This window comes from Diceros bicornis, chromosome 7 (genome assembly GCF_020826845.1).
Source record: "Diceros bicornis minor isolate mBicDic1 chromosome 7, mDicBic1.mat.cur, whole genome shotgun sequence".
Lineage (NCBI taxonomy): Eukaryota > Metazoa > Chordata > Mammalia > Perissodactyla > Rhinocerotidae > Diceros > Diceros bicornis.
In genome coordinates this window covers 70252901-70270473 of record NC_080746.1, presented here as the reverse complement: position 1 = coordinate 70270473, position 17573 = coordinate 70252901, and the positions used below count along the sequence as shown (strand labels likewise).

Here is a 17573-nt window from a genome sequence, read left to right as displayed (position 1 = left end):
TTTTTATCTAAAAAGAGATTATCTAGATAATAAGGCCTAACTTCCTTATTTTAAAGATGAGGAACCTGAGGTCTAGGGTGGTTTAACGAGCATCTTGATGACTCAATTAATGGCCAAGTGAGAACCTAGTACTTTCAATTCCTCATTCAGTACTTTACCAACCGGACTAATGCCCAAGTTTTAAAACATTCCAATAGAATAAAAGTCACTTTAAGGTAATGAATGATTTATTAGAAAACACTCCCCTCAACTTGAGAGGGATGAATTACCTGTTCTGTTTGTTTCCATTTCTGCTCCAAAGCATCAAACATGACTCTGCACAGTTCTTGTACATCATGCTGCTGCCAAGCTATTTTAAGATAAAATTTAATTAAAAATAGCAATAAATGTAATGTAATGAAATATTCATTTGTTGTTTAAAAGCAGATTTGTCAGAAACATGGAAAAGTCTACACAAAATAATGCTCAACTTAAAAAGAACACAAAATATACATTATAGTCATGAAAAGGCAATCATGAGAAAAAGAATCAAGAGATCTCAGCATTTTATAAATAACATATGCTTTATGGTGCCACAATATTTTCTATTTTTGTGGGGCTTTTTCACTGTAGAGTTAAGAAATATGTTAAGAAAAATCTAAGACAACAAATTTTTAAAAATTTTAGTTTAAGTATATAAAAACAGAGTTTAACCAAACTTATTTTACAAGAACTTTTTTTTTTTTTTGGTGAGGAAGATCAGCCCTGTGCTAACATCTGCCAATCCTCCTCTTTTTTTTTGCTGAGGAAGACTGGCTCTGGGCTAACATCCGTGCCCATCCTCCTCCACTTTATATGGGATGTCGCCACAGCATGGCTTACCAAGCGGTGTGTCAATGCGCACCCGGGATCCGAACCGGCGAACCCCGGGCCGCTGCAGCGGAGCGCGCGCACTTAACCGCTTGTGCCACCGGGCCGGCCCCTACAAGAACATTTTAATTCATCAAAAATTTACCCCTCGGAGCTTAAATTTTAAAAATAAGTTATTTTTAAATCCTAGCAAAAAGCAAAGAAAAAGTTTAAGGTAAAGCTAATGAAGCTTTTACTATGTGTTATTTGTTTATAATACTGTCTCCCAGAATTCCTCTGAATATCAGAAATACTTATCATCACAAGAGAATTAGTACCCTCGCTACTATCCCATCCAAAGCTCCTTGTAACATCTGTAGTTTCAATTGCTCTCTTTTTGCTGGTTTGTAACAAAACAAAAAGCCTTTGAAGTTGGTATGGGATACTTGTCACTGGATCTTCTTCAGATTCTTCAAATTCCCACCTATTGAAATGAAATGTTTGAAAATTACTTATAAAATATTTTTATTTTTTAAAGCATAATTAATATTAACATCATAATAACATAAGACCTTAACTCTGGGGGCTATACAGAGTTTGGATATTAACTGAAGCTAGTAATATCTAATGAGACATTAGTCTTTGTCTAATTGATAAATTCAGAAGAAATTTAGACTTTAACAAAGAAAAGGCATAAGAGGGCAACATGAATGAAAGGCAAAACACATTTAAAAGTAATCATCAAACTTCAGTCTGATCAAGACTCTTGTCCTAATTGTTAATTCACAAAAAATACAGGGAACAGAACAATATCAAATGACACCATGGCATTCAACCACCAAAATCCAAACTGTGGAAGACTACAGGACAAATGACATCAGTTTTCAATATATATATTTTCAAGGAGTAAATTGCAAGGGCCAAAAAAGATGGAAGGGGATTAAAAAAAGATTAAATAGATTAAGAGCCTTATCAATCAATTTTAATGCATGGATCTTGTTTGGATCCTGCTTTGAACAGTGTTTAAAAAAATTACAAAGTAATCAGGGAAATCTTAGCACTGACTTGGGATATAATTCACAGATAATATGTTTGGGGTGTGCTTCCAAACAGTGCAGGGTTATAGATAAAAAAGATTGATCACGAGTTGATAATATTCAAAGCTGAGTGACGGATAAGGGAGGGCTTCATTACACTATTTCACTATTTTTTAATGTTTGAAATTTTCCATAATAAAAAGTTTTAAAAAGGAATATAAGTAAATAAAATAATCTAGATAAGATTTTTACCCTCACAAACTTATGATAAACATCAGTCTAGCCGAACTACAGGGACTGTCTCAATAACAAGCAAATTCATAACTAACAAGCAAATTCCTTAGGAACAAATAAGATTGGGGGACTAAAGTTGATAATGCACTCACAAAATTCCTTAAAATAATTTTATATTCAACAAAAGAAAATGCCAAAGGCAAAATATTAAATAAGGGTAATATTAATGATTCTCTATATCTTAAGTTAGCAATAAGATTATTACTTTCCACTTCCTCACTAGAAGCTTTTTAGTTTCAAAAGGAGGCTGGCGCTTTAATTTTCCTCTGCTGCAGTTTACAAATTTACTAAAAGGCTTTTTTTTCTTCTTTTGGCATGGCCTTCTGTTAAAGTGTTGAATATTTTTCTCATTTTAGGGCTTAGAAGTCGCCACTCTGTGATCCTGTCCCTGTTTTCCACACCAGCGCTCCCTTCTGCCTTGCAGATGTCAGCGGAACACAATTCAAGTTTTTCTTCTCAAAGTTCCCCTGCAAACACCTCTACTCATGATCTGACGTCTGCTTTAACCCGTCACTCTTCTACATTCAATCCCTAGCCCTCCTTTATCCTTCTTTTCCTCAACAGAAGGAACTTATAATTGACATCATAGGATCTAAATTTCTCCCAGCAGCTATAAATGAACAGTGAAGTTAAAACAAAGAATGTGTAAATTTCTTGCAAGGGAAATTCACTAGTGGGGAGGAATTACTGTAATATAAAACTGAATTCTCACCTGTCCTTTAATCTTGGTAGAAATACCTTAAAAGGTTTTAAATCTTACTGGTACTTGAGGTTACTCCATCACCTAAGTTGGAAACTTTGGTGCCATATTTGATTCTTCCCTTTCCTTTCCTCCTAAATAAAATCTGTCACTAAGTTGTACCAGTTTTCAATCTGGAATATCAGTAAGCACTGCCACCGTCTTCATTCTGACCCTCATCCATCCATGCCTGGTTTAACAAGATCCCTCCAGGGTTCCCTAGCTTTCAAATTGATCCTGCAGGCTGCGATATATAAACTTTCCTAAAACAACGTATTTAACACATCACTTATGTGCCTCTACATCTAAAAGGGTAGATGCTCTCTGTTGGCTATCATATAACAAGTGAAGAAAATAAACAAACAGAACCCTATCCTTTCATGCTAGTGCAACCCTGCCTGTAGTCCAGCGAGGTCCAGCCATTTTAAGGAACCAAACCTTCCTTAGTTCTACATTATGAAACATGATTAGGCTCTCAAGCTTTGTTTCCCCCCCTGCAACTCTCACAATCCCCAAGGTATTTGGCCTTCCTCTTTAACCTTAAGTCTTATCTTACTCCCCCTCCTCACTCACTGGGCTTGAGTCACAACGGATTTCTTTTGTTCCTTGAAGACATTCCTTTGCACTGTGGTTTCTTCCACCTTGAATGCTCTTCCCCCAGATTGTCACAGGACTGGCTCCTGTGAAGTCTATTCACATGGTAGTTTCTCAGAGAGGCCCTCCCTGACTCCCTGACAGTTACTGACACCTCCTGACAGTTACTTTCCACACTGGTCTGCCTTATTTTCTTCATGGAACACATGACTGTGTGAAATGAGCTCATTTATATAGGCTGACCAATGGAAGGTCTAAAGGAGAGACTTTGTCTTCTTCATCAATGTAATCTCTGTGGCTGAAAGAGTGTTTAGCACATGGTAAGTATCCAGTATATATCTGTTGAATGAATAGCCCTGGCTATGCTCTTACTCTTCTCCACAGTGCTATACATTTACAGACCACTTTCAGGGTATCAGAACTCATGGTTAATCAAGCTCCTGGGATCCCCATTCCTATGTACTACTCACCAAAGCAAACACATCACCCTGGGCTATTCAGTTAGTTCTAGTTTTAAGGGCAGGCTTCAGACTCCATCTATTAACCTCATCTTCCAGTACTCTGACAAAAACTCTAGTTAGGCTGATGTCTTGGAGGCCCCTGTGACATATTATATTTGTTGGCATCAGCTACAATACAGGCAGAATAGTGTAATGCATTCTGGCATCTACTGGGTGTGCCACTTCTAGCATTGTGGCCTCTGGCAAAGTACTTAACTTCCTTTGTAAAACGTGGATAATAACATTGCATAATTCATAGTTACCGTAAGATTTAAATGAGTCTGTATGTGAAGTGCTCAGAACAGTATCTGATGCAAACTAATAATAATTAATATTTAGGTAGCACTTATTATTACTCACTTTTGCTCTTGCAAGTCCTCCAGTCTGCATTGCTCTCTCTTTTTCCTCAACATGGCCATATCATACCTAGCTTCATGACCTACCTGAAGTTCCACATTCCACGCTAAGCCACTTCTCCAAGTTTCGTTAATCTCCCTTCTCTCTAAACTCTCATGGCATTTAGCTGTCCTTAAATGTTTTTTAAACTATTTCATACATACAGATATTGCTATTGTGGAGAGATCTGTAAATTACTCAGGAACAAAGACCTTAGTTCTAACTCCATGTCTATCCACTGAGTGTCTAGCATATAAAAACTACTGGGTAACAAACACTTGCTGAATGAAAAACACATCAACTTGTACAAGTAAATTCAGATGATGAGCTTACAAATGAATGTCATGTTAATATAATATAGTATAATCAATATAGTGTTCAAGCAACTCAACCAATATTAAAGTTCCCAAAGTATGTTTAATTCATATTTACAGCAATTTCAAAGACAATACTCAAAAGTAACCCAAAAAAGGAAAAAAACCTGTTTATTTGTTCTTAAAAACAATAAAAGTTATGTATCCCTTAAAGAAAATATACAAAGCAAGGGTGCATTAAATGTATTATAATAGGATATAAAAATAAATGTTTGACTTTAGGGTTTGTTTAAATATGGACTTCTGTCATAGAACATTTTTAAGTATTATCTGATGTATATACAGTCTTTTAGAAACATACACACACACACACACACAACACAGAACAGTTGCATTATATATTAATTAGACACAAAACTTGCAAGTTTAAAAAGACAAGTTTGTTTCTTAAATTGAGAAGTGGAGGGAAGGGAGAATATGGTTTACATATTCAGATTATCTCAAAAAGCAGATATTTCTTTATAACCAAGTTAAAGCTATAAGCGAGGGGAGCTTAAATACAGCAACATATCCCAAATGTAAATCTTATCAATTTTATCCTTTGCTGTCTTATGCACTTGTGATTCTCTCTCCCCACAAATTTTTCATATGCCAATCTCTCATAAAATCATTTTCTGATGTACTATTCAAGATGTGTCTTATGAAGTGAGAAATGCCCCAAACTTTACAAATAACTGCAAGAAGGTAAATTAGATTTTACTAGTTAAAAACTATATTTTCATTCTTAAATCAGTTTTATTTATAGAAGTTTTTCAATACTCACTTATATAATGCATTCCTAAATTCAGGAGTCATAAAAAGTGTTTGCAAAAGGCTATTCAAATAGCAAGTCATTGCTTGGTTTACTAATCCCACATATCCTTTAAAAAGAAAACACAAATATACATAAATCAGCATTTACATTAAAAAATAACAAAAAGAAAACAATAAAAATTTAATACACAGTAAAAATTGAGAGGTTAAGGTTACTCATTTGAAAATTATTTCAATTTTTGCAGTAGCATCTAAAAAGACCCCTTTTCTAATGTGTGAACTATGTAAACCTTGTTTCTCAGAAAAAGGGTATCTTGTTATATGTTATATGTATGTTATATGTTATATACAGACATGGATATTATATAGCATTTAATAAAATTTTAAGAGGAATGTTTAATTGACATAAAAACAATCTTTGTTCCCCAAATCTAAAAGTTGTGTATTAAAATGGAAAAGTATAAAAATATTTCACTTTAACTATCATATACACCCAACATAGGAAGACTGAACTGAACCAGTTATCCTTGCCATCAGGCCCTACAAACCAATTTCTACCAAAAATTAACCACATAAGATAAATTCATATGAAACCTCAGAGTGACCTCCTCTATTTGAACAAGCCTATAAAGTATGAGATTCCATAGATCAGCATGCTATGCAAAGAGTGACTATAAAGTAAGAAGAGGAGCCAGAGATAGGAGTAGGGAAGAACAGAGGGAGGGAGGAGGAGAGGGAAAGAAAGAGAAACTTATATGAACTTAGAATTCAAGTGAATGATTAAAAGTACTTAGCTTTATGTATCTAACTGGATATGGCTACCACTGTTGAGAACATTTTTGGAACTTCTCTTTTCAAGTAGACTTCAGGCCCAGTTTATTGGATACACATATACAAAAAAATCAGTCTCATCATTTTAGTTATGTCATTATTTGAGCAAAATATGGTAAACTCCTTGCTTAGAAATTAAACTTACTTACTCCCACTTGATACTGAATTGCTTGGTTGTCTCAAAAAAACTTAAATTTTTTCTCAATAGATGCCAAAAGTGTTCCCTGAAGCTTTTCAAAATACTTTTTCAATTTTGCAACAATTATCATAAATGTCTTGAGAAATGGTAGGCTCTGTGGATAACTATATTGCCAAAGAAGGTGATGAAAGGACCAACAAATATGCTTGGTGAACCTTGGTCAGTTTTAAAAAAGAGGAATAGATTCCATACTATCTGCACCTGCACAATTCTAAGAGAACAAGTAGCTACCCACCTTTCACTTTGGACTAAGGACAAGGTTTGATTTCATCTTTATTTGAGGAACACTGTGTTTACATACTTTACTCTACATTGTTATATAATTATAATCTGCTTCAATTCCTAACCACCCTCAACCAGGGTGTTCTCCTAGCACCCTGTCCTTCATCCTTACTGGAGCCTTTCTCTCACTGTTCTGTTATTACCTATCTACGTACACACCTCCCCATCAGACTGTGAGGGCAGGGGTTGAATCTGATTTCTCTCTCCCTTCTATTACTTAGCAGAGCAGCAGGTGCACATGAGGGGGAAGTGCATATGACTTAAAAGTAACTCACATCTGTATGGTATCCGGCCTGATTATTAATAATGAAAAGCATTATTTCATTCTTAGTTAATATAAACAGACTCTTCCCCACAAACAACAGCACTTTGGCAAGGAGAGCAGGCTGTTCTGCACCTTCTTCTCAGCTGAGGCTGCCTGGGATTGACGTTCCTTTCCATCTTTTTCCCCCAACTCCTCAATGGTCAATGACAACCACTGTACCTGTAGCCTTAAAAGGTAAATGAACACTACTATTGTCCTTTGTGAATCTATAGATCAATCATGTATCATTTATTTGTGACCTTGTTTCCCTTTCCTGGCTTAAAAAATAAAGGTGGTCGGGGGAGGGGGTTTAAGGGAAGGAGGAAGTAACAGTAATTCATTTTTGCCATCGCTCTTTATTCTGCCATTAGCAATAAAATCATATAGAAACTTATGGTCTTTTGTACTTGATTTAGCACCATATTTAAATCCACTCCATATTCCTCAAAATTCACACCCCCCACCCCAACTATCTCCTATCAACAGTGGCTGGCTACCAGAGGGACTTGCTAGGCAAGGAAGACAGGAAAGAATGTGTTAAGTCCCCAAACCCATTGCATTATGGAGAAATGTGTTCCCAGAGCCCTGAGTTGAAATCATGACAGCCTTTTCCAATGAAAACATTTTGTACACAGTGCCAAGGTTTACAAAAATTTCTTAAGGAAAATGCAAATTCAATAGTCACTAACAAAAAGTTTTGAACCACAACTCCTTTGGATGCTTATAGACTATTTTAATTCAGAAAGGCAGTACACAAGGACACCGGAGGAAAATGTATAGGTAGAGAAAAGGAGTAGAGTAGAGGCTATGAGGAATAATTGGGAATGAAGACTATGATTATAGGGCAATATATATCAAAGGCCTCTAAAATTTTTTTGAAATAAATTTCAACTTAGTAATTCAATTTCTGGGAACTTACCCTAAGGAAATAACCAGAGATGAAAATAAAAACTTATGTACAAGAATGTGCGTAATAAGATCAATAATAACTAGAATGTTTAAATATTTAAACCATACAAGGAAACACTATTTTTCAGCCATTTAAAACTCTCTAATAAAATACTATATAACAGCATTGAAAAATGCTCCTCATATAGTATTAAACGAAAAATACAGATTAAAAATCTGCTCATAACATGATTCCCCCATTTTCTTAAAAGCATACATACAGAGGAAAGATAAGACAAAAATAAGCAAAATCACTGAAAGTAGTTTCTGCTACCGGTATTGCCAGTGATTTTCATTTCACAGTATGACAATGAACATGTATTACATTTGTATAATCAGAGAAAATATATTTTTTTAAAAACATGTTTTAGTCTCTAGGAAATTATAGGCATCAGAGAGCCAAATAGTACACCACACAAAGTGGGAGTTCTAGAAATACTTGTTGCATAAAGGACTGAATTGGTTGTCAGAATAAAAAGCAAATATTTCAAGAATCCTGATTTGTTAAATCTGAAACTTTCTCAAAGTATTCCAACTATCTCAGAATAATCTAGGGTGCTTATTTAAAACAAAATGCAATTTATCCAGCCTACTCCAGAACAGCTAAATCAGTACTTTGGGGAATAATGTCTTATAACCTACATTTTTAACAAGTATCCCCAAATGATTTAGAATCACTACTGTAGACAGTGTAATGAAAAACAGCTTTTTTATCTCTTATTATTTGAATAGAAGATAATTTTGCATTTTCTTTCATTCTTGATAGTTTGCTGCAAAAAGTTTTACTGATATAAATAATCCTAAATACCAAATGTGATCAGCTTTTACTGCTATTTCCAGAACAAATACACCATTAAGCCTGCACAAATGATCAGCTATGAGGAAATTATTCTACTTTTTAATTAACAACATACAGCAAATGGAAGATTACAGATCACATTAAAACAAAATTTGCAAAGTAACCCTATAGTTTTCTTTTTATACTAGATATTTGTAGGTAATATTTAAAATCTGTTTTGAAGTTCTAAGAGTACAGGTTCCGAAGCCATAGCTAGTATTAACTAGCTGCACAATCCAAAGCTTCTCTGAGCTCCAGTTCCCATTTCTTTTAACACGAATAATACCATCTACTGTAAAAGTTTGTTGTAAGATGAAATGATATGTAAAAGTATCTAGATTATATTTTTAGGCAATTAACCAATCATATATAAATGAACAAGCTTTTGCATAAATAAAGCAATTTCACTAGCTCAACAAATTGAAAATATTCAAAAGTCTAGGTTTAATCATGTTCAGAAGAAACTTAGGAATTTTTAAGTTACATGGTTAATCGCAAATATATGATTAGATTAAGCTAAAAGATAACACAGTAGGTCTATTAAAATAAGCCTCGCTCATATGCTTCAAAATGGAAGTATCTCCCATAGTCTATTCTAATCCAAAAGGAGATAACAGAGACATCCCTTTCCAGAGAAGGTCAACTTCAGAAATTTAAGATTAATTTCAAAACAGAAAATTATCAAAAAGAAAAGTCTTCCTTCAAAATATTTCAATTTTTTTTTTTTTTGAGGAAGATTAGCCCTGAGCTAACATCCGATGTCAATCATCCTCTTTTTTGCTAAGGAAGATTGGCCCTGGGCTAACATCCGTGCACATCTTCCTCTACTTTATATGGGACACCACCATAGTATGGTGCATAGGTCCACGCCTGGGATCTGAACCTGTGAACCCTGGGCCGCCGAAGCGGAGCACGTGAACTTAACTGCTACACCACGGGGCCAGCCCCAAAATATTTCAATATTTTTACTTGATTACTAAATAGTAGCAGTAACAATACAGTAAAAACAATGGGTTGAGAGAAAGAGAAACTACATTCTTGTTCTAACTTTGCTTCTGCTAACTACTGATCTTGCTCTGGGTCTTAGTTTTTCTAATCCATAAAATGAGGGGATTAGGCTTGAGATCTCTAAGATTACTCAGGGTCGAATGTCCTATGATTTTATGAAAATACAAGAACAACAATAATAAATCTTACCAGTTTCTGATTTATTCAAAATAGACGAATACGAGTAGCTTTGGCTGACATAATCACTGGTAGAGCCCACAGAACCTTCTCTTGGAAGTGGACCTATAAATCTGTCATGGACACTGTCATCTCCAGCACTGGAATCCTCCTAAAATGCAGCATAACCAATATTTACTGAATGGCAAATATTGCTGAAACAATGAAAAAAGATATACTAATAGCTGAGGCAATGAAAAAAAGATGAGGCATTACTATTACTCTTACCACCAAGACATTCAAAGGAGTGTATACCCTCACCATTTCCTGTAGGAAGGTTTGAAAGATATCTGATATAAAACACTTTGGAGAGGTGCTCATGTCTCCTTCTGAAGTTCTTACTTTCTCAATTTTCTTTAATTCTCTTTCAAATTTTTACACAGGAGGAGATTTTTGGTACTAATAAATCAAAAGTACCATTGTAAACTCCTTGTTAACAGAGTCTATCAGTCATCTTTACATCATCCTTGCCAAGAAGGCCTGGCAGGTAGGGTATACTCAGTAAGTGTTGGATGAAAGGGACAGTTTCCTACTATCTCCAAAAAGAAACTTCCTATTAATGAGAAAGACGTCGAAAAGGATTAAGGTATATAAAATCAGCACAAGAATATCCCTTAAGACAGAGCTGAAGAGTAATTATTAGGCATTTTAAAACATGAATTTCCAAATTGTGAATCCAGAGTTCCCTAAATCAATAGCTAATTTCAATGTCACTCAGACTAATCAAAATCTTCTCATTATGTCATAAAAATAAATGACGAGATTAATGAAGGTCAGAGAGCATACTCTGATATTGGTTCAGGATGGATGCCCTGTGTTTAATTATTGTCTACTGTCCAGAAGGGCATTCTAATTCCCAATAGGCTTCTAAATGAAAAGCATCATACAGAACTCTTCCTGAGGAAAGAAGAGAAGGGTTCTGAAAAAGTCCATAAACTCTCAGAGACTTAGCTTCCTCAGTCTATAAAATAGCAAGGTTAAATCAGACCAGGTTTTCTCAATCTTTTTAAGTCACGCCCCTCAAACTGGTAGTTAACTGCATTAGGTGATCTCTAAGGTCACCGCACCACACAGGAAAGCCTACTGAAATGCGAATTGGAGTAAACACTGAAAGAACAGAAATAAAGCATATAACTTACAAACTAATCACTCCAAAAAAAAAAGGGCAGGGGGGATAGGAGCAAAAATGGCAGAGTAGAGAATTCTGGGCATCTGTCCCTCCCCCAAAATACTGAAAAATCTGGGCAAAACTGCCAAAGATTTCTAGAAACCAAGTAAATGCTCAACCAAAGGAAAGGCCGCTGAAACACAGTAAGAGATCTTTGAGGGGTTTTTTTTTTTTTTTTGGTGAGGAAGATCAGCCCTGAGCTAACATCTGCCAATCCTCCTCTTTTTGCTGAGGAAGACTGGCCCTGGGCTAACATCCGTGCCCATCTTCCTCCACTTTATACGGGATGCCGCCACAGCATGGCTTGACAAGCAGTACATCAGTGTGCACCCGGGATCCGAACCAGGGAACCCCGGCCCACCGCAGCGGAGTGCGCGCACTTAAATGCTTGCGCCACCGGGCCAGCCCCTGTGGAGTTTCAACTTATCCTAGAACCACCCCGATCTCTGTTGTGGTGGTGGTCTTGAAGACGGCAAGCTGTGTTCCCAGCGTAGCAACAGACTATTTATTACACAACAACAGTGCTATGGATGTCCAGTGTAACCATGTTAACACAGACACTTATAACAAACCAACATAAAATTATACATAAATTACAAACATATTTCTCTTCCCTTTGGAAAATTGCTTCCCAAGTAGTAGGTGACAGTGCACAAAAATTATGAATATAGGGCTTTCTAAATAGTTTACCAGCAGTATTTGAGGCTGTTCACCATCTTTATCTGTCAAATGCAGAAAGTTCTTCTTTCCTGGCTCAAAATTAGCATCAAGAAGAGACTTGTCACTGGTATGATCCAGTGGAGCCTATGGGCATAAAATAAAACATCTCAGATTATGAGAAATATTAATTGTAATAATATGTAAATAGACATATTTCTACAATTATTGGGCTCAAACAGTATTTTTTTTCAAATAAAGATTCTGGCAAATTCTGTTAACCTAGACTTGGAATTAACTCATCTCCTCATGTACTGGGATGGCTAAGCTGGGACAGTGCATATACTGATAGGCACCCAGATGTTCACATTTCCCAACATCTAAAAAACTGAAGAGAGAAAAGGTAAAGGTTAAGAAGTAATGTTAAGTACTACAAGAAAAAAAAAAAAGAATTATAGAATTTGTGTTTCTATGTTCTCTAAAATATATGCAATACAGTATTTAATGGACTTTCATGAAAATTAAAGATAATTTATATAACTAAAAACTAGAAAAACATGTTTTGATATGTGAATATGAGAATCCCCAGATAAGCAACATACTATAACAACCCAACCAAAATAACTATGTAATATAACAAAATGGGCACCTTCAGAAAGAGTCCTTAAGGAAAAGCTTGTCTTAGTAAATGATACCTATTTCCAGTTCACTGCCAGGATGCAGAGGATCCCAGGGAGATAGAGGTAATCACTCCTAAAGTCTTCACCTAACTCGTTTATCTGGTGGGGGATTTCAACCCTACCTGTCACTCTGATACACTCTAGTTCGTGGATGAGAGATGGAACTCTGTACGCCCTAAGCCCTACTTACCCACACTTCAGTCCATTATTAAGAAAAATGAATGATGGGATGAATACCCTATTCTTTAGTTTTAAAACCATTTTGCTACGCTAAGAAATGTTTTTAATGTTTCAAAGACATGAGGAATGTCTCCTTAGAAGGATTTATTTTATGGAAATGTATTTCTTAGGAAATTAACATTATATAAAAGTACAGGTATTAAGGACAAAAAAATTAACTGTAAGAGATTCTGCCACTTGCTATTTGTGTGACTTTGGGCAAGTTCCCTCACTTCCTCATGACTCAGTTTCCTCAGCTATCACATGAGGCTGTCATAGCACCTACCTCACAGAGCGGTTATAAGGCCTAAATGAGGTTATATTTGTATAGAACCTAGTATCAGAACAATACTGGGCACCTAGTAAGTGCAAAATAAGTGTCAAGGAAATAACATAACAAACTCTCTGATCTATTTCTTAACTTTGGCTCACATCTAAAAATCCATGAGAAAAACAGGACATAGAAAACCTGAAGCTAAGAGAAGCCACATGGAAAGAGGAAAGGTCACTTTGGGTCCCTTACAATCTCTGGCAGGACATAAAAGATCAGATAATATAGCTTGGATACATAGAGGTTTTACATCAATAAATGTGTCTGTGTGTAAGAGGTGGTGGGTAGCTAAATGGGCTAGGTCTTCAGACAAGGATACATGCAGCATTGTACGGTAAGCAGGTGAAAGAGTATAGCTGCAGAAATGTACGGTGGACAAATAAAAATACAGAAATTGAGTACTTGAGAACAGTCACAGCTGAAGAAAGAGAAACAGGTAAACCTGATAGAGAGCTATATAAAGCTATTACAGAAGCTAATTTGAGTGCTTAGGGGGTGTACCTATGGAGGATACAAAACTAATACTATGAGGTCCCAGCCATCAAAATACTTACATTCTACCAAATGGAAAGACACAAATGAGTAACAACTATAATAAAAAGAGACTATGATAAGCAATATAGCAGAAGAAAAGGTGCAATAGGAGGACAAAGAGAAAGAGATTACTTTTAAAGTGGCATGAGAAAACATCAAGTAAGGCTTCTTAAAAGGAAAAGATAAATAGGACTGGGTACACATATATGACAGTACCACAGACTATCCTTTAAACTGGAAAAGAGGTAATACTAGAAGTTACATGGTGCTGAAACAGAGAGTATTCAAAGTTTCAGATTAAATATTGTTTCTCTTTATATATCTTGTTGGAGTACCAATTTTACTGATCAAGTTCAGAGAGAAAACATTGACTAATTTAACACATTAGTTTTATATTTTTAAAAAACACAAACATATTATGGGATAGAAAGCAAAATATTATGAATTTTAAAGACAAATCAGGCAACATTTTTCAATGGAGAGAATTAAAACTATGCCCTCCAAATACCCTAGGGATACATGGTCAGTTTCATTTGCCATTAGAGGTATTTTTCTAGAAAATTTAAGAGCAGCAATAGCATAGGACAGCAAGAGGTACTATAAGCAAAAACACAGAGATGGAAAAGTATAGAAATTTGCACTAAGAAAATACATTAGTCTGGTATTAGGAGTTAAGATTACAAAGATTTAAATGACCAATTGTAGCTTGTCTTGAATGCTAACCTAAGGAAACTGATTTTTAATCAGTGGGCAGTGAGGAGTCACTGAATGTCTCTGAACTGGAAGGTGACACGAGTGCTATCATTTAAGATGACTGAAGATAATTCTAACAGGAGTATGCAGGGTCAATTTGGACTGAGATAGGAAACAAAAAAGAGTATTTAGTAGTGTAGATGAAAGCCAACTCAAGTTTCCTTTGCCACTCTCCCATGCAAAATTGATCAATGCCTCCTCTGCATTCATAGCAAATTTATAATACACTACTTAAAACATGTTAGTGTAATTATTTGTTGACACATCTGTCTCTACAACTGGACTGTGAGATCCTTGAAGCAGAAGTCACGGTACCACCAAACTTCCTGATCAGGGGCCTATCACTCTATCTGCTTCATAATCTCTGTTAACATTGGGGTGTATATCCTTCCACTCCTTTCTCTTTCTATAGACATGTTTTCTTCTTTTCCAAAAATGAGATTACAAAATATATACGATTTTATATAGTGCTTTTTTTCATTAAAAAATACAAGATGAATATCATTCAATTCAGTAAATACTGGAAAATTTTCTGTATCGACACGATATTATGATAGTCACCTTACATGAATTTAAAAAAAAACTAATTAAATTACATTAAGCAAACTTTAGGATAAGTAAATGTTGAATCCAGAACGAAGGCAATGGGACAAAGAGGGATCCAATCATTGAGTTGCACACAGGCTCTTAATGTAGTTGGTATAGTTTTGCTCATGATATTAAAGATAGTTCCAGGATTTAATATACTCATCAATGACAACAACAACAATAATGACTACAATATTATTAGCAGCTTAAGAGAAGATGCTTTAAGTCTAGGATTTTACCATATCAGCAGTATTGATTCCATTTCCCCACACCAAATCAAAGGTTCCATTTATGTAGCCTACTTTGTTGGCCACATCTTCAAAGAGCTTTCTGAGTGGAGTAGAAGCTGGTAAATTTAAAGTGATTCGTTCATTCACTGTCTTTGAATTAGTAGTATCTTGTATTATACATAAAACTCTAGGTTCTTCAGCAGCATTTTCTATCTGAAATAAAAAAAAAAAAACCATATTATTTATCTTTAAAGGAAAACAAAACAACTATAATTAGCCATATTTTCTATGATTAAATGTAAAAAAAAATCCCACAAAATATTATTTTCTCTGTGTTAGTATTACTATTTTACTGCGTCTGAAACACACTCTAATGAATATGTCAAACATATAAAGCAGTATATACATTTGTTTTGGAAAACCTGGGGCATATTTAAGAATCAATAGTCATTCTTGTGGATATTTGCTTTCACCTTTTAAGATTGTAAATCAACGGTCAACAAGCCATAAAGATAGTATACTTAGCAGTTTTCAGTTGAAAATAACAAAATCTGATCCTTAAAAATGTGTCATTACCAAGCTAGCACAGTCGAATCAAGCATTTCTGGGTCTCCTGAAGAAAGAGAAAGGGAACTGTGTAGAAATGCACTGAAGATTGTCTAGGACGGCAAAATCCGTAACTAAAGGACAGAGGCACCAGCCCTCCTGACCTCTATGCTGCTGTACCCATGGACCAGATGTCCAAAAAGTCCATTATCAATGTGTTGGCAGCTGACAAACTTATCCAAACAGATCAGCCAGCGGAGGGGGAGGGAAAAGCAAGGAAAAAAACTTTTCAATTACCAATGTAATTGGTAATGAGAGTCAGGGTCACAAATTATCCTTCCTACTTTTTCATCTAGTGCGTAACTCAGTAATTATCAGGACAAAAATTTTTAAAAGGAGACATTCTCAAAGAAGCTACACTCTCCCTCAAGCTGTTGAAGGACACTGCTTTTCATTTCCACTTTCCCCAAGGGTAATAAGCTCCATCAGACACTTTAGTGGAAGAAGTTCTTTCCTTTCTTCTCCTGTAATGCCTGACTCAATGAATGGCACCATTATCTACCAGCTGCTGAAATCAGAGGTGAGCATTTCCTGTCTCCTCCCTCTTCTTCACCTCACACATTCTATCAGTTCTACCTTTTGAATATCTCTTGAACTACCCCCTTTCTCTTTATTCCTGTCTGCAGCAATCAGAATCTTACACCGAGATTTTTTTTTTTTTCTAGTTCCACATTTTCTTAGCAAGTCCACATCATTTAACTAAAAGAGCAGGTATCGACCCAATATGATCACATCGGTGGGACTATAGTTAATAAAAACTGGACATCCGATTTGATAGAAACGGTATTTGTTACACCGAGATTATGGCAACAGGTTCCTGAGAAGTTTAACTTTTTCCAATCTTGTCTTCCTTCAATCCAAAATAGTACTTTAATATGGAAATTTGACTGTGTAAATCTCTTGCTTTCCATCAAAGTCAAGTCAGCAGTCATTTAACTGGGGGACCTCTCACCATCCCCATAATAGACTTTTCAGAAATATGAACTGTACAAACTGGTGCTGTATATAAGAATTCATTTCTTTCCTTGTGTTTTTACAACAATATCAACCTCAACCTTTTACTGATTCTATATTATCCATTTTTAAATAAGAATAATTATATTATGATTGACTAGTATCAAAGACAGGATAGCCACAAGGTTTTTTTGTTTGTTTGTTTGGGTAATACAACTACAGACATGTGCTGTATGATGACGTTTCGGTCACCAATAGACTGCATACACGACAGTCAGTGGTCTCATATGATTAGTATCATATAGTCCAGGTGTGTGATAGGCCATACCATCTAGGTTTGTGTAAGTATATTCCACGATGTTCACACAATGATGAAATCGCCTAACGATGCATTTCTCAGAATGTATCCCCTGTATAATTTGTTTCTACCATATACAATTTTAGGTCTGCAAAAGATTATTTAAATTAAGGTAACCCAATTAATTTAGAACAGAAATAAATTGCTAAAGAATTATAATGTTTAAAACAGATTGGCTAGCACTATATTTCAGACAAATCAAACTAATTACCAACAATAATCCACAAAAATGAAAAGGAAAATACATTTCTATAAAATAAATAGGATAACCAAAAAAGCATTACTAATACACTTCTCAGAAAGGAAAAAAATCCCTCACCTATAAACTTAAGGGGCTACACTGACATATGTAAT

General features: G+C 35.3%; 1 protein-coding gene across 3 annotated transcripts in view; it reads right to left on the bottom strand.

Annotated features, from left to right (window-relative positions):
- The window catches only part of USP47 (ubiquitin specific peptidase 47), a 120103-nt gene that overhangs the window by 55575 nt on the left and 46955 nt on the right, over positions 1-17573 (bottom strand). For all 3 annotated transcript variants that reach the window (XM_058545988.1, XM_058545989.1, XM_058545990.1), the window contains 6 exons: positions 15311-15514; positions 12000-12113; positions 10115-10253; positions 5526-5622; positions 1167-1312; positions 270-349 (listed from right to left, as the gene is read on the bottom strand). In XM_058545988.1, the coding sequence (XP_058401971.1) occupies positions 270-349; positions 1167-1312; positions 5526-5622; positions 10115-10253; positions 12000-12113; positions 15311-15514 (780 nt within the window). The remainder of the gene's footprint in view (positions 1-269; positions 350-1166; positions 1313-5525; positions 5623-10114; positions 10254-11999; positions 12114-15310; positions 15515-17573) is intronic.